The sequence below is a fragment of the Heterodontus francisci genome, chromosome 16, assembly GCF_036365525.1.
Source record: "Heterodontus francisci isolate sHetFra1 chromosome 16, sHetFra1.hap1, whole genome shotgun sequence".
Lineage (NCBI taxonomy): Eukaryota > Metazoa > Chordata > Chondrichthyes > Heterodontiformes > Heterodontidae > Heterodontus > Heterodontus francisci.
In genome coordinates, this window is record NC_090386.1 from 50434467 (window position 1) to 50454998 (window position 20532).

The 20532-nt window shown below is 42.6% G+C and overlaps 1 protein-coding gene and 1 long non-coding RNA gene across 4 annotated transcripts in view; one reads left to right on the top strand and one right to left on the bottom strand.

Annotated features, from left to right (window-relative positions):
* LOC137378086 (probable phospholipid-transporting ATPase IIA) overlaps nucleotides 1–20532 on the top strand; it is a 212727-nt gene that overhangs the window by 104460 nt on the left and 87735 nt on the right. For all 3 annotated transcript variants that reach the window (XM_068048164.1, XM_068048163.1, XM_068048165.1), the window contains exon 14: nucleotides 2442–2654. In XM_068048164.1, the coding sequence (XP_067904265.1) occupies nucleotides 2442–2654 (213 nt within the window). The remainder of the gene's footprint in view (nucleotides 1–2441; nucleotides 2655–20532) is intronic.
* LOC137378087 (uncharacterized) overlaps nucleotides 1–20532 on the bottom strand; it is a 57884-nt gene that overhangs the window by 10848 nt on the left and 26504 nt on the right. The gene's annotated exons all lie outside the window — the stretch shown is intronic.

Consider the following 20532-nt stretch of genomic DNA (forward strand, 5'->3'; position numbering starts at 1 on the left):
TAAAGTGAAACTCTGGTAACTCAGTCTGATTGTCAGTCACAAATGCTAAACGTCCCATTCCAAGTGAAAAATGCAATCTTACTCAAAATAGATTGTGTCCCAGGGTCATTGTTACCCATGGAGATCTACTGTCTAAGCTCACATTTAAAAACTGGCTATTTAGGCTAAACAACAGAGCCCATGAACTGCACTCTGCTATCCTGTGAATCTAAGCTTTCTTCCATTCTTTTGTTAGCAATTTTTATTTGTTTTTCCAGCAACTTTGTCCCATCCTGTTCTGCTGGAGCATTGATTCCATGCTAGGATATGACTGCAGGGCCACTCGTCATCTTGTAGTATATCAGTCAGTTGGCCATTATTGAAGTGCTGAACCCAAATGATGAGTTGGCTATTTATTTGGCTGCCAGCCAAATTGTGCCTTCACATAATCCCCACATTTCTACCTGGGTTTGCTGGATGTTGGTCAAGAGTGGGAACCCTGGCTAGTTTTCACCTCTAACCTAAGGGCACTGAGGCCATTTGTAGCAGTCCTCTTGGCACCCCAGCTGAGATCATATGACTTAGTACAGACTGAGGTTCAAACCTTAGATTCTGTTGATTCATTTAGCTCAGCTACCCCCATCTTGTAACAAAGCTGAGCTGTGATGAGACTCCAGCTAGCCCCTTAGTGCAACTATTTCATGTTACGATGTGACCAACTTGAGGGCCTTGTTCTTGCTTTTTACAGTGGTTAAAACAATTATTTCAAATGTTCAGATTTTGAAGTGTACCACTCCATTGGTGGCAAAGCATTGGGTTTGTAGAAACATAGAAAATGGCCACCTAATGATCACCTGTGAGCAAGTAATGATAAATCTATTATAGCATCGAACATATATTAACAACGAAACACTTTCCAATTTCTCTGAACAACTAGGGGCAACTGAGGATTTTTATCTTTCTAACTGACTGACCTGATAGTGTGTTTCCCACCTCATTATATAAAATGCTCCTTAGCTGCACATTTCTGCTGTTAGCTGCCAGAGATTGCAATGACACAGGTATCTTTAATCTTGCAACAGAAACATAAACTATAAATTCCACTGCCAGGCTAACCTATTCTGGGATATTAAGCTACCATAGAATATCATAAGCTTGTTGTATTTTGTTCAGTGCTATTGGCATAAACACTTGATTTTTCAAGCTCTCTGTTGCTACTGATGATGACAAATAAGTAATGGACAGGCTCCTGCATCTTTAGGCAACTTAGTCAACCCTTCAACCTCTAGTTTCCCTTCAAATCTTTTTTTTAATCTGCTAGGGTGTGCGTAACACGTACTAGAATCTTTAAATTTACTAAGAACATCGGTGTAGGCCACTTCAGAGGGAATTGAGTTAACTATGTAGCATGGGACTAGCCAGACCAGGTAAGGATGGCAGGTTCCATTCCCTGTGGGACATTAGTAAACTAGTTGGGTTTAACAATAATCCAGCATCTTTCGTCATTTTACTAATTTTACTTTCCCTGTCTAATCTGAGTTAAGTTCTGAATCTTCTGAAGATACAAGTCTGGGAGCTGTTTCATTCTATTAATAGTTATGACAAAGTACAGCAATCAGTCATGAAAAAAGTTAAGATTTTGAGCTCAGTACTGCAAGATGATAAGTTTAATTTTCATTAATGTACTTCTCTAACTGGAATGCAATACAGTATTACTCTAAAGAAGAATACTTAGCATAAAATGTGGATTATGGTTATACCAATGTATAGGTAATGTTTGTGAATTTTGCAGATGGCTATCAAAATTGGATGTATAAAGTTATATAAGACCTGGCCAAAGTTGGCAGATATATACCAGATATCATCGCTTACAAAAGATAATTAAAAGTAACTTGAAAAATTGCCCAAACGGTTTAATCACATAACCCATGTTTAAAAGTGCATTTGTCCACCACTAGACCTCCCCAACATGTGTATTTTCATTACATTGCATTATTAAGCTGCAGCTACCATTCTAATCCCCATTGAATGAGTAGTTTCATTTGTTTTATGTTCTCAAGAAAGCTCTTTTATATTCAGTGTTTCTATAGTTTGGATTACGGGCGATCAATGTAATTTTGTGGGGGTTCAATTTAGCTATTAAAAGATAAAGGACCACATTTTAGTTATGTAAATTCAAGGAGCCAGCATACAGATGTGACTCACCCACAATCCAAACTATAGCAAATGCCAAATGTAAAAATGCCTAGCATATATATTTGTTTTTGATCAGTATAATAATGGTTACTGTATCTGGGGACAAATGGCATCATTCAAGCTAACTTGTTTTGCAGATAACTGATGCTTTTGCTAGTTTCAAATTGCACATCGATTCCCTTTTGTTTGCATTGTTCTCTGCCACCTTTCAATTATGACGTATCAAAGCATTTGCTAAACTAAACTGGGATTCTCTTGTTTGCTAGCCAACGGCTTCACAAGATAAGCCGGCTTCAACAGCTCCTAAAATACGTAAAACTGTCGGCGTCCGTGTTCACGAAGCGGTGAAAGCGATTGCACTGTGCCATAACGTTACACCTGTCTATGAGTCTCATGGGCCCGACTCAACCGACCGAGCTGAAGCTGAGCAAAATTATGAAGATGCATGCCGGATTTACCAAGCAGCCAGTCCAGATGAGGTGAGATCCCTCTCATCTATCCAATTGTGTAACTTCCTTCTCCTGCAATTGTCCTTTAGCAGGAGACTAAATTCCACTTGCAATGTGCTGGGTTTACCTTTCATTATTCATTTATTTAAGTTTGTTTAATAATATCCTCACAGCATCAGCTGCTGAGCTTGTTAGTTCTGGAACTCATACTTTGTATGAATTTTTGTTGCTAATGGTTTAAAGTGGAAGTCCAAACCTGTACAGTTTGGGATAGCAATAATTTTTTTTTTTTTACACCCTCTCTGGGACTTAAGGACATTCCTTTAGTTAGGGGAACAATGACACTCAAGTGTTTTTTTCTTCTTCCATATTTGTACTAAATTGTGGGTTTTACTTTGTGATACTACAAGAATGCCTGTTGTGATAAATGGAAAATAAATTGTATTGGTGCTGTAGGAAGTTGAGATTATGGCATATTATTGGGACAGTGTAGTAGAAGGTGCACCTGAGTAGCGTACAGTATGATTCAATATTGGGTGCTGAAATTTAAATTGTATTTCTTTCCCCAGAACAGATGTCTGATGCGCACATCGCAAATGCTGAAGTTGGGCTAACCGAGTTTCATACCCAAGCTATAATTTGTCAGCTAGCCAATAAGATTGTTTTGTGAAATGATTATTTTGAACTCTGGTAGATTGGTATAACTACAGAAGCATTTTGTTTGAACCAAAGATTTGTGCTGTGATTTAAGTATTAGAATGTAACCTGCACATATGCACATTTTAAAAACTCTTCTTCAAAGCTCAAGGTAAGTTCTAATTCAGTTTTAATAACATTTGTGCCTGTTACTGTCCTTAGTGACAGTCCCATCTGGTTTCTAATCAAATGCACTTTATATATGGTTATATTGGTTAAAAATATATATAGTATAAATGTTATTTTTAATTAAAATACTCAAAAATTAATTACAATTTCTGTTTTTAATCTATTTGGAACCATTTTGCTCTGTCAACCAGTTTGAAATTTTGAATGCTGAGAATAGATCAGTCTTTGTGGCTTCTCCTGTAACCCACAAAACATAAACTATACATACCCTATCGAATTACTATTTATAGCCAACATGGGTAAAATTCATTACACATATCACTATTACTGTAAAAGAGAGATGTGATGGACAACAGTGGGCTGTGGGTTTAAGTGTCTACAGTGACTTTGTTTTTAGTAAGCATGTATCAGATAAAAAATTTTGAAACAACTGAGATGCACAAAAAATTACTTTGAAAAGTTCTGCAGCCAGGGGAAAATTCTCGCTTTGGTCCATTTTCAGGCACATAACTGATAGCGCATATCTATTGTGTGCCCAAACTAGGAGGCCAGAGACTCAACAGAAATTAATCATCACTCTTAATAATTGTAGTGAATTGCTGATGCGTCCAGATGCTGCTTTCCCTGTGGCTGGAATTAATGCTGGTTGTTTGCCTCACTGGCATTGACCCTCTTGGTATGTCCAAGGAGGGAAGGAATAAACAGTTAAGGAATGATTAAGGGCTAGCAGCAGCCCAGTGTAATGCTGTGGAGCTGAGAGGAGCATTATTACTCTGTTCCACAATCCCCCACCCCACCCCACCCACTTCACCCGCCCCAAATGACTGTGAGACTTCACAGTGAAAATGGAAGCTATTTGATGGCAGTGGGCATTGAAACTTGTTGAAATCACATCTTCACCTGAGTTACACAATTTTGCATTGCCAGCAGTGGGTGTTAGATAATGATAATGAATGAGAGCCCATGTTGACTTTCCATGTCCCAACCTGGGACACTGAGGCCAACTGTACTGCCAATTGCTTATTTCAGGTGAGATGAAGGTGCTTTTATATTGAGCTAGTGCCACTGAAACTTGATAAAATGAGCGTTCCCACCAACTTGTCTCAGCAATTCCTGGCAATTTTCATTTTGCTTCCAACTGGCTATGTGAGTCCCCAACTTCAAACAGGTCTTGTGCAATATAAAAATATCTCAGTACAGCAGGAACTGGAGATCAGTTCTCGGACTTTTCTGGTTTCTATGATTCAAACACTCATTGGATAAACTCACTGAGCCATCACTGTTCTACCTTCTAACTCCTATCACTAAAACCAGCTTTAACTTCATGGAATTGTTATTAACGAAATTTAAGCCTATTTTGAGTCCTGCAATTAAAAATGAGTCATTTGATTTGAATGGGTATTTATAAGGTCATTTAACAGTTATGGATATTTGAAACTTACTCCGTGTTGTGTAGCACGGTGAGTCTCGAAACCTGTTGTAGGAATTACAGATGAACTGATTCTAATTAACATGATTTCCATTTTTAAAAAATGCTGTTTGCTCCATTGTTTCTTATTTTGCGTGAATAGGAGTTCACATCCCTTAGTATGATGTAAATTTTGCCTGTTTGTTGGGAACAGGGCTAGGAGTCCTGCTTTAATGGACCTTTTTTTTTTAATATGTCCGTCAGCTGGTGGCAGAAAAGCGAAGTTCTAGCTGAGCTTCAGGTTGATGTCTCTGCTCCCTCCGCTGCTAAAAGGTTTATCCATGCTTTTGTTACCACTAGACTCTTGGGCGTACCTGCACCAGATCGACTGCAGTGGTTCAAGAAGGCAGCTCACCACCACCTTCTCGAGGGCAATTAGGGATGTGCAACAAATGCTGGCCTTGGCAGCGATGCTCACATCCCATGAAAGGAATAAATTTTTTAAAAGTTAGGCCTGTATTCTCTAGAGTTTCGAAGAATGAGAGGTGATCTAATTGAAACCTACAAAATACTGAAAGGGATAGACAGGGTAGATGCAGGTAAGATATTTCCCCTGGTTGGGGAGTCTAGAACCGGGGGACACAATTTCACAATAAGGGGGAAGCCACTTAGGACTGAGATGAGGAGAAATTTCTTTACTCAGAGGGTTGTGAATCTTTGGAATTCTCTACCCCTGAGGGCAGTGGAAGCTCAGTCATTGAGTATGTTTAAAGCAGAGATTGACAAATTTCTAAATGCCAATGACATAAAGGGATATGAGGATAGTGTGGGAAAATGGCATTGAAGAGGATGATCAGCCATGATCGTATTGAATGGCTGAGCAGGCATGATGGGCTGAATGGCCTACTCCTGTTCCTATGTTCAGTGCCCTTCTTTCTGGTCTCTCATCCTTCACCCTCCAGAAACACCAATTTGTCCAAAACGCAACCACTCATATCCTCTTCCAAATTAATTCCAGCTCACCAGTTATCCCTGCCCTTGCTAATCTATACTGGCTCCTTGTTTTTGTAAATGGCTTTGTCTTCAAATCCTTCTGATTCTAGCATCTTGTTATCTTCTGTCCCCACCCCATCCCTGCCACAATTACATTGCTATATTGCTAGTGGTTAAGCCTTAGTACCAAATTCTGGAATTCCTTTCCTAAAATCCTTCACCTCCTCATCAATCGCTCTTTTTGTAAAAAGAAATTTCCTTCTCAAAACCATTTGTCAATTAGGCTTTCGCTCACCACTTCTGAGTCTTCCTATATGGCTCAGCATCCATTTCGCTGGGGGAGGGGAATTTTATGGGCCCTGCAAGAACGGCTTTGGTGGTGGCGGGTGATTTAATTAGGTGTGAGTTGTGTTTCTGATTCCCAACAGCGGTTTTTTTTAATCGCAATTAAGCCAGCGTTGTGTTTGCAGCAGTCTGGGGCTCCCCTCGCATGGTGGCGGATTGCAGCTCTGCATGCATTTCCATACCATGAGTACTCATTATCCTACACTTAGTTCAGATTAAATCCTACCTGCCAGATTAAATTAGCGGTGAGCGGTATTCCTGTGCCACCCGGTTCACGTTTGTTTAAATATAGCGTACACCAGTCAGCTTTGTGCAGTTGTGTCTGAGGTCAGTGGTTTCATGTCTTGAACTCATAAGCACAACGAACACCAACATTGGAATGGATGTTTGGCTCCAGGCTTGCCACCAGCAAGGGCGATTCTTCTCAGATGCCAGCGAAAGCATGGGGGTGTGTGTGAGAAGGGTACTCGGGGAGGACAGGCTTGGGTTATTGGGTGCATAGAGGAGCAGGAGAGAGTGGAGGGGATTGTCCAGGTGTGTAGTGGTTGTTATTGGTGCTGAAGCTGGCTGTGGGCAGATGCAGGGGTGGTGGGCTGATTTGAGCATTACAGTCAACAGATGGTCACGAGAGGCCTAAAGGGAGGGCTGTCAACATCGGGAACCTGTGGAGTGAATTAAGGGTGCTGGCTGGCAGAGGGAATGATCACAGTCAAAGGGGGCAAATGGATTCAGTAGGGGGGAAGGTTGAAACATAGGGTGGGTATTCAACGGCACCAGAAGGAGGGGAATGGAGCTCGGCAATATTAAAATAGATTTGAGGAGGATCAAGGGTCAGAGCAGGCATTTGGATGGTAACTGGAGTAGGAATGGGAGGAGGGGTGGCAGGAATAAATTGGTTGTGACACTGTCCAAGGTAATGAGGGGAGGTGCAATGGTAACCGAGTGAAGGTGTGGGTCAAGGGTGATTTGTGCAGGCTAGAAGATGGCAGGAGGAGGTTGGAAGGTAGGGAGAGTTGGCTTAAATTGTTGTTACGACCAGGTCCAGATGAGGAGGGGGTCTCAGGCTTCCCTTTCACCCCTTTTCTGGTTTGACCGCAACAGGGTTTATCCTTTTTTTAACTCAGTGATTGAACTTACCACCTCAGTGAGCACTTGCTCCTGTTCCTCTAATAGAATTGCAAATGAACCAATCAGACAGCTTTTATTGAGTTTAAACAAGAAAGCTGTAAGATTATTATCCTTATCACTCTAAACCGGTTAAAACAACTAAAATACATCCACGCCCACATTCACACAAGAGCCATGCACACACAAATAGATTACAGAGGGAAAAACCAAGTTGGGAGATTGGAGTAGAGTCTGTAATTTTTGAATCGCAAAGGCTTCCATTCTTTGAACATACAACTGTTTTGCAACCACAGAAGAGTCATGCAGGTTGGCACTTGTTTCCCAGGGAGCTGTCACGACTCTTACATTTTGAGAAACTCACAGCTGCCAGGAATTTTTGACAATCCAGCTGAAATAGACGGCTGGATCCTGGATAACAAAGGTTACCCACTTTGTACGTGGTTGATGACACCAGTGTATCATCCTTAAGGCGCAGCTGAAGAGAGGTACAGTGCTGCTCATGCATCCACCAGAGCCATCATCGAACACATCATTGGCATGTTGAAAATGCGCTTCAGCTGCCTTGACCTGTCTGGAGGGGCTCTTCAGTACACACCACTGAGGGTCTCATGAATAATGGAAGTCTGCTGTGCATTGCACAACTTGTCAATTATACGCTGTCACATTTTGCAGGTGGAGGAACAGGAGGAACGCCAATCCTCCTCAGATGAGGAGGACTATGAAGAGGGTGAGGAGGAGGACAACAATGCCAATGATGCCATTATGGATATAAGGGTCATGGAAAGACATGCAAGGGACATCAGGGAGAATCTCATATCTGCATGTTTCAGCCAACATTAAGGCACTTCATAAAGGAATGATGGGAGGATGAAACAAATTCTCCAAATAGGTTCACATATGCCTGAGGTCTTATTCATTGCTATTACCAAAAAGAAGGGCTCGTCTGACGACAGCACATGAACCTGCAGTGGTGATGTGCCTAATAGCCTGTATGCTATCAGCTTCATTGAAAGTGACCTGCATCTCCATGGAAATATTGTCCTGCATCAAGGCATTATCCTGCACATATAGGAAGCTACACCGTTGCAGCACTTCAGTGTGACCAACAGATCAAGTCTTTTCTGGGTTACGATGGAACCACAAACACATCTATGCAAGGGAAGTAAGGCAGTGACCACTGAACTACAAATCTAAGGCATGTTCTTAAGGAAAAAAGTGCAAAATCTTCAAATGACAAACGGCCATGATTGAAGACTGAAGGCTGATATGTCAATACATTGCAAGTATCAAAGCATTCCTGCCATAGGCCACTAATTTTCCTTTTCAACGGAAACAAAGCAAATTATTTACGAGAGTGCATCAAATATTAAAGAAAATAAATATGTATATAAATGGTATAAATATGTGCACAATATTTACCAGACCTATGCCACCTTTTGTGATCAAAATTGTTTTTTTTTACATTTTCTACAACTATGTCTAGGTGCTACCCCGACCTTGCCATCTGAGAAGGAGGCAGTCTGCTCAGTGTGCTACCCCATTGCTGTGGATGACCATGGTAGGCATCCTCTGGCAGTACAGGGCCTTGGTGGCTCCATCTTACTAGGTGTCTGCAGCACTGGTGCTTGAGTATCCCCGTGTGCTCGCCTGCTGGAGGTAAGGGGGTCAATGATGGGTGGGAGGATGAGACACCGCTTACCCTGGGGGTGTTCTGAGAGGAAGACCTCGGGGCAGCTGGCACAAGTTTTTCCTCCATCTGGATGCAGGATGGCACCTGCCTGTCTCCCGGAGGGGAAGGAGCACCTGTAGGGAGGTCCAGGTTCCTTGCTCTCGCTTAGACTCTGCTGCATGGAGCCCATAGCTACAGCGATGGAGTGCAGGTCAGATCGCATATGGTTCAAGTGCTCAACCAGGCTCGACAAACTCTCGACTGAGGAAGCCATTCGCTCATATGCCTTGGACATGACAGACGTCATGGCTTGCATGGGCTCCTCCCTGGCACGTGCAAAACCACGCATGACCTGAGGCATCGCCGACATATTTTCCACATGGCTTTGCTGCACATACAGCAGACTTCTTGTAGCAACAAACAGAGGATCATCATGAGCATGGGGCTGAGCAGAGGCCTGGTCCCCAGCAGTCCTCCAATTGTCAGAGGACCCGGCTGGCACACGCTTCCTCTGCTGCTGGGACGTGTCTGTGTTTTGCACACCAGCCTGTAACCCAGATTCTAATTTTAAACTCCCTGCGGACCATGCAGACATATCTGCACTGGCGGAGGTGGAAGAAGTAGGTGACGGTGCACCCTCTGGGGCATTTGCATTTTCCTCCCCAGAGGAGGAGTCTTGTGCCTCTCAGCGTTTTGTCACTCAAGTGCGGGCACTTGCAGTGGAGACACAAACAGAGGCACATTAAGCATTAGCTGAACATGAGTTCACATACTTTCCTTTGGTTTGCACATATGGCTGCAAGACTGAAGATGGCACTTCATCCTTATGCCTTGAGGATCCTGCCTTGCTATCTGCAATTGATCTGCCTCCCTTCTCTCTAGCTATTTCTGCCATCGCCTCCTCAGCCTGTGTCAGAACTCTGATGCCTGGGTCACTTTCACCTGTCTTTGCCCACTCATGCTGATTGTGGGTGCATTTATCCTGCAGGAGACATTGCAGGTTTAATGAGATGTCAAAAGCTGCAGCATACGCATTGTATACATGCACGACATTACTCAAGCACACAAAAAATGCCAATCGGCAACTTTCCGCACAATCATTTGTTGTATGTCACCAAGACTTCTCATGCATTCCACTGCATGCCTTGTCTGCCCTCTGTCTTAAACCAGGGAGGAAAACAATGGAACAGCTTCACCAAGATCACTTACCCTCACTGATCTGAGCAAGTCATTGATACGTTTGTGACACTGAACCCAGGTTCTCCGCATCACCCCAGGGTTTGTGACCTCCTCTGCTAGCTCCATCCAGGCCGCCTTCGTCAGGCGGGAGGGTCTTCTGTTACCATCTGCAGGGAAGGAGACCTCCCACCTTTTCCTGACAGCGTGGAGGAGAACCTGCATGGAGGCGTCACTGAACTGTAGGGCGGAACGCTGCCTGCTGGCTGACGTTTTGTTTTGCTCTTGCTGTAGTCAAAAAAAATTATGGGGAGTTGGTGCTGGGTTTGAAAAATTAAGGAAGGAAAAAGCAGTTACAAATAAGTAAAAGATTTAATTGTGGTAACTCTGAAGGCAGTTACATAACACGAAGGCTGCTGCTCCTTGGAATGCAGAATGATTTATAGCTGGTGCTTGACCGAGTGACGGCGGGTTTCACCAATGACAGTCCGTCCCTGCTGCACGGCCGCATGTGTCTCCTGTGACCATCGCCACACCGTTGATTTGCATGTAAAATTGCATGCGAAACAGGAAAAATGGCAGAGGCGGAAGTTCAGCCAACTTCCAGTCCTGCCATCGGGAATGCCATGGGACTCATAAAATCCTCTGTCTGCCTCTGCTTCCATTTGGGACTTTGTTTTAAATATTAAGGATATTATATAAATGCAAGTTTTTTGTAGCAGTGGGAGGAAAAGCAGGCATAATCTAGCTTTGAGGTGCACCCTACACCCTTGTTTGGTTACTTATGTAATTTTTAAAAATATAGTTATTTTACTATTGCTCTTGTCCAGTTTTGATAAGGGTTAAAATGTGCCTTTGTTAAAATACCAGTGTAATTTCATACAAACTCATGTACAGGCAATAGCACACAAAAATGCTAAGGTGCTCCTTGTTCAAAGTTGGGCTAAGTCAGATGGCAGGACACCAGGCAAATCCTTTAAATTCCCACAATGCAGGGAAAAGGCAAGGGAGTGGGAATAACTGAGCCAGCACGGTCATAACAGGCCAAATGGCCTCCTTCTGTGATGTAACCATTCAATGACATTAGGCCTCAGTGGAGGGTGACACCATCTGATGATGCTGCAAACAGTATTGTAGTGTACTGAAAAATGTTGTTGTTATAGATTTAAACTAATTTGAGAGCCAGTTTGGATGTTCAAGATGAAAAAGGGTCATAACACCTATTGTTTCTATCATCATCTTCCTGGCCCTATGTTCAGTACCATTGGGGACTAAGGTTTAATAAAAAGGCATAAAAAAAATCATAGAACATAGAAAAAGAACATTAACCGAATAATTCATTCTGGCACAACTGCTTGTCTTTTAAATCAGGAAATGACTGAAATCCTCCACATCTGATTGTAAATAGTTCTGCAAATCGCAACTGATTTCCATTGTTCCGTCCATTTTGATATCTTGAAAGGTCCTGCATTGAGCACCTCATGAATTTTGGTTTTCTTGCCAATATGTAGTAAATCAGAGGCAAATAAAGCAACCTTTTGGGGCCTCCCAGGCATCATCTGGTGAAATAATCAAAATTCCTGTTTTATATCAAAAAGAAAGGAATAATTTGCATATCAATGATATCCACTGTGCTTTTTCTGATAGCAATGTCTAAAGAGTTTCAGGGGCCCATCAGGCTACATTTCTGTCTTCCTTTTAAACCTTATTAAAGTCTATATTCACTATATTTGCTCTTCAGAGAAATAACTATTGGTGGCACTAAGTTCTACTTTGTATTCCTTTAGTGCCTGAAGTGTGCAGAGTATCTTCTCTATTGATGCTGAACAATCAAAATTCAGCATGTATTTTCTCTTTTGAAAGCTACAATGGAAATTCAGTACTCAGAGGGTTAAATCAGAGTGTTGATCATTTTGCTTAAACAAACTCCATCAGTGCAGATGGATGATGAAGATCTTGGTGCTACGCCTGCCCCAGCTTTTGATGCAAATGAGCTCATCAGCAGGCAAGAGCGGTGTGTATGCGCCAGGCCTATTAACAGTAGGGCTTGCATCATGATACTGTTGTGATGATTTCAAAGGTCACATTGATGTGATTAAATTATTCATGGACAGAAGGTTGAAGAGAGGGGCTAGCATGTTGAGAAACAAAACAAAATCACGAAGGAAAGTGTGGCTCATTAGAGTAAAGGGTCTGTTTTGCACCTTTCACAGTCACACGTCATTTTCATGCCATTTCTTTCCTATAGCCACTTCACATTTATTGCAAAACATCTCTTACTATGGTGCTGAGCCATACAGACCAGGAAGGCATCAGTTTGCTCCCTAAAATGATCTCAGCCAGGGTGTTTGGGGAGTGGAAAAATTTTAGCCAAGGTTCCTGCTCCTGATTATTATCCAGTGATTCCTGCTTGACTTGGGGATCCAACCTGAGGCTTCCCTGTTCTGTATGGCACAGCTATTGACAGCATGAACTCACTGAGCTATCAGAGGAGCTCCTCCTGCTTTGGAGTGCAGCCTTGAACCTCATGTAAGTATATTGCTCATGGATCCCAGTTCTTCTGTTTTTCCTCTTCCCACTCACTCGAGAACCATGATTCAAAATGCTAGTCTTAGCAATGCCTTTAACATCAAGCCATCTCGCTAAATAGGCCACTGTTAAATTTTATCATTTTATTCATGCTTTTATTCTATGTAAATTAAATCAAATCTAAGGGCCTCCAGAGAGAAATTGACAAGGTCGTTCCTCATGAGTGAGGTGAAAATGCCTTTGAACTTTAAGACATTTGCAAGTGAAATTCTGTATTTATTTCTGTTTCAATTTAATATCAATAGAGTGTCAGATATAAATATATTGAGTAGTAATGGGAAAATACAGGGTTTCTTAATGCAGGGAGCCTTTTCTGCAAAGTGGGATATAAATCAATGCAGGAAAAGAGATTGTCAATTCAAGAAGACCCGCAGAACTAGTTGTTCACATTCTAGGCCAGACAAGTGATGATGAATACCGAAGCTGCTTTTTTCTTGTGTTAAACCAAATAGATGTGACAAAGGTCAGGAATATGATATCTCCCCAGTGTTCCAGCTAAATTACAGTGAAATCATAATAGTGTCATTCCTGTTTGACGCCAACTTGCATTTAGCAAGAGAGCTTCAATACTCTGATTTCAGTGATGGATGACAAGGCAGGAAGGAGTTGCAAGAAGTACAAAGGTCAGGAACTGGATTGTAAAAGTTCATTGAGTGTTCAGTGCCTTTTCAAATCTTCGGCACCACTGGGTCAAAGGTGAGAGACTGGGTTTGATCTTTTATGATATTCTAATGGCGGAAGATGGCCATTTTCTGCAGAAGAAAAACTGATAACAAGGACATTCAAGATTATTGTATGAGGATGTGATTTGTGTGACAGTCATCATTGAGCCCACTTGCAGCTGCTTTATTAAAGCAGTTAGATGAATGTGGATGTCCAAAGCACATTTAAAACTCATCCTTTCAATTCAGCAGCAGTTTTTCAGAGTATTGTTACAAGGTATTTATAATTTTCTTCCCAATTTTCTGATAGCTTTGTCATGGACACCTTCACTGACCTCGGGTGTGGTCGGACAACCATCTACTTGGCTTCCACAGTGACACTCTGAAGCTGCTCATTCGGAATTGTTTTAGAGGGCAGGCTTGAGTAACTTCTTTCCAATTTTTTTCTCCCTCCCAGTGAGGAAGGTTCTGACGTTTGAGTAGTGACCTGCTAAATCGAGGACCCAAGCTGCAAAGCACATTCCGGCAATGACCGGTTCGGGAAGGCACCATGCTATTGTGCTGTTCCTTTTGTGAAATTTTATGGAAATATAACTGAAAAACAAAAAGTTCTCGCAAATATTCTCAGCTCCATTCTCCTACTCCTCTGAATATGTTGGTTCACTTACTGGGTAACTGTTACCCTCCTGTATCTTGTTCAGGTAACCATTACACATGTGTGAGCTGTGACATTGAGTAGAGGCAGATGACTTTATCGTGGAGAACATCACAGCCAAAGTTGAATCCATTCTCATATGATGTATATGCATGCAGATTTTCCAAGGATCACTGGACAGTGATTGTAAGCTGGGACATTGCCCATTTCCCACCTCTCCACAACCAAGGGAGCTGAGGCATCGACCCAGCTGCGATTAGGTAACTCAGCGCAGACCAGAAACTGATCCTGGAGGTTTCCTCGTTGGCATGTCCTAGTTACTCTGGATAAACTAATTCAGTCATTGGGGGTGCCCAACAAAAAAGTCTGTATTACTGACTTCTGGTTGGGGGGGGGGGGTGCATATAAATTAGATGAAGATTTGTTGACACCAACATGTCCAAGAAATTAGATGGCGCCAGACCTATTTTTCAGTTATGTAAGCTTCCAATATGGTGGGCAAGAAGTGCACGTTCATTACAAGCTGGATGTGTATCTCCCACCATATTGGTATAAGCAAAAAAAAAACAACACAGGCCCATGCCTGAAACAGGCATTAGGACCTTTGTATTTGCAATTATGGGGTCTAATGCCTGTTTGAGGACCGCTCTGCAATGTTGGTTTGCCCTGGGTCAGCCAGCTTCATCGCCAGTCCGAAAAACCAGGTCTAAATGTGACCTAATAGGTGATCCTTAATGGGATTGCTGCAGGCCACCAACAGAAATGCAAGTTTGTTTAAAAATACTTCACTGAATATGGAGCCGGGAGAAGTAGGAGTGATTCTCCAAACCCCAGATTAAAACTGCGCGGGCTGCTGCCAGCCACTGCTCCTCCCTTTCAGGACCATGACACTGCCCACCGCCCTTCCCCCTGGATCATGACCCAGTTGAATCCCTCCTCTGATTGTTGTTGCCACCATGTTTCTCCTGGTCGCTCCCCTCTTCTGGTCCTTTTTAACGTCTCGCGTGAGAGCCACTGCCAATAACATAGTGGCCCTATCTACAAGACCTCTTCTCCAACAAGCTGCCTGGGGGCCCTGGGATGCCCATTAGATGTTCCCAGCTCACTGGTTGGATGATGATGCTGGAGGCCCAGTATTAGTTGTGACTATGGCCTAGCCATTCAAGTGCAGGGATTGATTCCTGCATGCTAACATTACAAATTTGTGCCTCAAAATGTCCCATTTTCTGTCATTTTTTGCCTCATTTACAGTAGTGTCCACAGTTGCAAAGTATTGCCCCACAGTTGAAAAGAAATTTAAAGGGAAAATCCTGTTCAATTACTGTTGCTGTTGAAAGCTTATGATTATTAAGTTATTTTTTGTTTATCATTGTTGCCACTTACTTTACCATGTGAGAAGCCACTATTTACCTGTCCCGTTTTACACATGGGTTATAATGAGTTACTAATTACAGATCCCTTCTTCGCTTCTTGGAAGAAAAGGAGGAATATTGGAGGAAGGGCAGTCTGCTGAGAATGCACTGTAGGTTCACAGCACCCAGTACCAATACCCGCATACACAGAAGACAGGCAAAGGTGCTAATACCTGCATTTTACTGAGGAGCAATACCTCCACAAGCTTCACTTTACAAAGGAATTTGTCACAAAGTAATCCTTTTTCTTTTTTTCTGACAAGCAAACCTGCAGCCCTCCTCCACCATATGCACCTTTCTGACAGTGGTCTTTAAGGTTTTGGCCATCCTTAACTTCTTGGAAAAGGGTAACATAAGGCTGCCAAGGGGACATTTGCAACAAAAGCTTAAACAGCTGTGCACAGCTGCTTCAAGCATCACAGATATTTAGTTTAGTTTAGTTTAGAGATACAGCACTGAAACAGGCCCTTCGGCCCACCGAGTCTGTGCCGACCATCAACCACCCGTTTTATACTAATCCTACACTAATTCCACATTACTACCACATCCCCACCTGTCCTTATATTTCCCTACCACTTACCTATACTAGGGGCAATTTATAAAGGCCAATTAACCTATCAACCTGCAAGTCTTTGGCATGTGGGAGGAAACTGGAGCACCCGGAGGAAACCCACGCAGACACAGGGAGAACTTGCAAACTCCACACAGGCAGTACCCAGAATTGAACCCAGTTCGCTGGAGCTGTGAGGCTGCGGTGCTAACCACTGCGCCACTGTGCCGCCCCATTGGGCTGAATTTTACTAGCCCCTCGACATCCGGGGTCCTGGCAGGGAGGCCCATAAAATACTTGCGGGAGCGGCCCGCCACGACCCCCAACGCCGAGAAGGCCCCATCGCATTTTACCGGTGGCGGTGAGGCTTTGGTGCGGCTGCCCTGCCGCCAAGCAGTGGGGCCTTCATTTAAACATTAAAATTAGATAAATAAACATGCAGATGAACCTACCTATTCCCGGCGTCCGCCCCATGATGATATTATGAGCGCTGGCCGCAACTTGCGCGCCTTCGGAACTCCGTTCGGATTTCTGAGGCAAGACACTGGTGATGAGGGGGAGGAGTGAAGTTATCAGGACGGGGGGTGGGGGAGAGCGGGAATAACACATCTTATTGGCTGTGGGGATGGTGGAAAGTGGCTGAAGGGCAAATGTTAAGAGTTTGGGGGGGAAAGTGCGGGTTGGTAATAAAGTTCTTTTTGATGATCATGCCCCATAAACAAACATTGGGGTGGCGGGGGGGTGGGGGGGGGGGAGGTTGGGAAAGGGCCTCCAGTATTTATTTAATTCTTTATACATCATGCTTCACAATATATCTTTAAATATTGAAATTTCTCCTAAGAATTGCAGCCCTTTAAAGGTGGCGCCGGACGCTGTTGCTGGGGACACAGCGGCCACCCCTTCTACGTCATCGGGTGTGGCTGCTCCGCCCCCTCCATTTAAATGAGCCGCCGCGCAGGGGCTCAGTGACGGTGCTTCTGTGTCAGAAGGCGGCCAAGTTTAAAGCAAGCCGCCACAATGTGGGGCATGCTAATAAAATTCAGCCCCTTGTTTCTGGAGCTAGCAATTTCATCAGTTTCCCCGCAGACAACTGGAGCCCACATGATAAAGCAGTGTAATTTGACAGTGTCAGGATTCTGCAAAGGCCAAGCAGTTATAGATTGCACCACATGGACAAATGAGCTGCCTTCATCCATCGCCAGACACATGTCAACAGAAAAGAACATAATTTTTTTAATGTATAGCTTCTTTTGCAACCATATAAGTGAATGCTCACTTCTTGGAAAGCTGCCTTTTATTTTATGGAAGATCCATGTCATCACTCTAACTAAGAAAGGTGAATCTCGGCAAGCTCTTTCAAGATATTCTGTATAGCGTGGCTGATGACACTGGTGCACATTCCCAGGACTGCCAGCTGAACGTCACTGTAATTTATTCCCCGGGACCATTACAGAAACTGTAGGTTATATCAACGGCCTGCTTCAGGTACCTGGATTGATCCAGGCATCACCCACATGCACTTACACTTCAGCAGAAGTCACTAAACAGTGATCCAGAACAGGAACTCTCACCCTAGCTGAGTGTTGCTGAGCCCACCCAGGTTTAAGTGATCATACCTGAGGCCTACTAGGTTTGTGCATCTCAGATCTACACTTTGCAGTGTATTTACAAGCTGATTTAAGAGAGTTTACAGGGCCAGAATTTTAAATGTGGTGGACCACACAAACTGCAGAGGAACGTTCAGTGTTTGCGTGTCCTAACCTCAGTTCAAAATGTGTATGTGGTAAAGTTATGGGTTGAGTGTCATAAATGCTCCCCCAGGTGATAGAGAGGAAAGTACAAACAGTAAGCTCAGATATGCTGCCAATTGAAGGAGCCTCCATGGAAATAATAGCTCCTTAAGAAAAAAGGGAGGGGAAAGGAGCTGAGATGCACCAGTTTAGAACAATTACCTTTTACTTCTTTAATCTTAGTTTGAATATTAAAAATCTCCCATGTCTGATGGCTATTCAGATTTACGCCTGAAGTTGTATTGCGTAGAGGGTGGTGTGAGGGGGAAAAGAGATTCTGTTGCTTTTGACTAACAATGGGATAGAATTTATAGTCAGAATAATGACGAGGCTAATGCTGCTCATCGTTATTTATGGGTAAATGGTACAGCAGTACCAGGTGCAGAGTAGATGCGAGTTCAAGACTGAGACAAGGAGGAATTTCTTCTCTCAGTAGGTCATGAATCTTTGGAATTCTCTATCCCAGAGAGTTGTGGAGGCTGAGTCATTGAATATATTCATGACTGAAATAGCCAGATTCTTGAGCTAAAGGGAAGTCCAGGGTTACTGTATCTGCCCATTAAACTCATCACAGAAAGCTAAGTCTTGTAACAATGTGATAAGTGTTAATGACTGCCAATTAAACTCTCTAGCACCGAACCTTAATTATTGCAAATGTGAAGTGCGAGTTGTGATTTTTTTTTTTAGAGATTTTAAAAATGACATTTTCTTTTTTCTGTCTCTCTCAGTCTTATCTTTCTTCCTTTCTCTTGATTTCTCTTTCTGTAACTGATTTGATATGAATTCACCTCCTTTAATTCACCCTCCTTCTTAGTCATTCCTGGTGTTTATTTCTCAATCCTTAAGTCTCCTAGGTTAAGGAATACCCTGTCGGTTACTCAGGACCCAACTGCCCTATTTCCTTTTCTGTGCTGTTATCCACTGACGCTTGCAACAACTTTGTGAGCAAATCTAACTCATAATAGACACCATTAGATGCCCTGCTACAGCAAATCCTACTCCTATATCTGATGGTTTGCTTGATGTCTGCATTAGATGTTAAAGTAAAAGCATTCCACCTTGAGAAGTACAGAACAAGTAAAATGGTTTATTTTGGTAGTGATAAAATGGCTGGTTCAGTGTCAGTCTTACGTTTTATCTGGTTAGAATTTACAGTTAGAATTTATGAAGGTTCCTGAATTGCTCAGTGCGTTCTCTAAAGAAAATTGTTTACATTTATATATAGCCAATCTCTCTTTGGAGAATTTAACAATTTATCTTGTCCTCTCACCATTAACGTTTGCCAACTTTTGCTATAAAATCTGACCCACATGCCAGTGCTTCACAGAACTTCAGTTCTTCAGGATATGCAAATAAGCTCCTATTATTTTATCACCACAGTCCTTGAAGATTTCCACAACCATCTTATTTTCATCCATAAACATTTTTTTGTAAAATTAATAGTTGGAAGAGTTTTTGTGTCTTTAAATGCAAAGCCATGCAGTAGTTCCAAATGGATGGCATTCGTAGAGTGACTAATGTCAAATCACTGGATGACAATAATAATTGGCTGACTGCATCTTGAAATTATTGTTTTAAAGTCAGCCTTCCAGCAAGCAGCTCAATCTGTCAGCACAACCATTCAAGATTACTTTTGTTGACTTGACATGGTATTGTATTGTCTTGGGGTAGGAAAATGTCAGGTTGTAGGTTAAAGGTCAAAGATGGAAGCAAAATGGGCTAATGTTATTTATTAACAAAAGTGACCATGACCTGTAACTGGATCCAGTTTGTTCATTTGAGTAAAAGAAGCTTTAAGAGTTTTGGTGGCGATGCTAATTCTGTCATCTGGAACTTAATGGCTGATGTAGAGTGTTTTGAAGGGACGGTAAGTTGAAGACACCTTTTGATCTGAAGTTCTGAAAATGTTCAGTTGTAGTGTTCATATGAATTTTATGATGTAGCTTCTTATTATAACTGAGACTATACTAGGCAACCTTTTGAATATATTCTGCCTTTCCAAGCCCCATCTTTCTATGACCTCATCAACCTTGTATCTCCTCCCCTTTGCCCTGCAGAGTGGTCTGGGCTGCAGGTTTCTCTATGCCAGTGGTGCTATGCATCAGTTATTTAGTGCATTGGTTTTCAAACTTTGCTATACAGAGAGCACCTAGAGAACCCCTACAAATATTGGCACACTCTCGAGGATACTGCATTGCAATATGTTGGAGCGCAAATGCACCATGCCACAGGTTAGCAACCTGTGATTCCCGACTCACGATCATTGTTTTATTCTCTGTTTCCCTCTTGAAGGTGCTGATTTGCTGGGTTACAATTTCTGCCTGGCTGTATAACAACAACTTACATTTATCTAGCACATTTATTGTAGTAGAATGTCCTAAGGTGCTTAACCAGAGTACATCAATAAAAACACCAAGCCACCGAGGAAAATGTCAGGGCAGATGATCAAAAGCTTGTAGGTAAGCACTAAGGAACATCTTAAAAGGGGAGAGAGAGGTAGAATGTCGAAGTTTAGGAAAGGAATTCCAGAGCTTACAGCCTAGGTAGCTGAAAGCATGGCCGCCAATAGTGGATGATGACCTTCTCTTCATGACTTCAGGGGTTGGTTGACGATTCTACAATGTTCATCTCCATTAATAACTCCTGCTCAAAATTTCTCCACCATCTGGATGGCTCAAGGCAGGAAAGTGATGGAATATTTTCCCC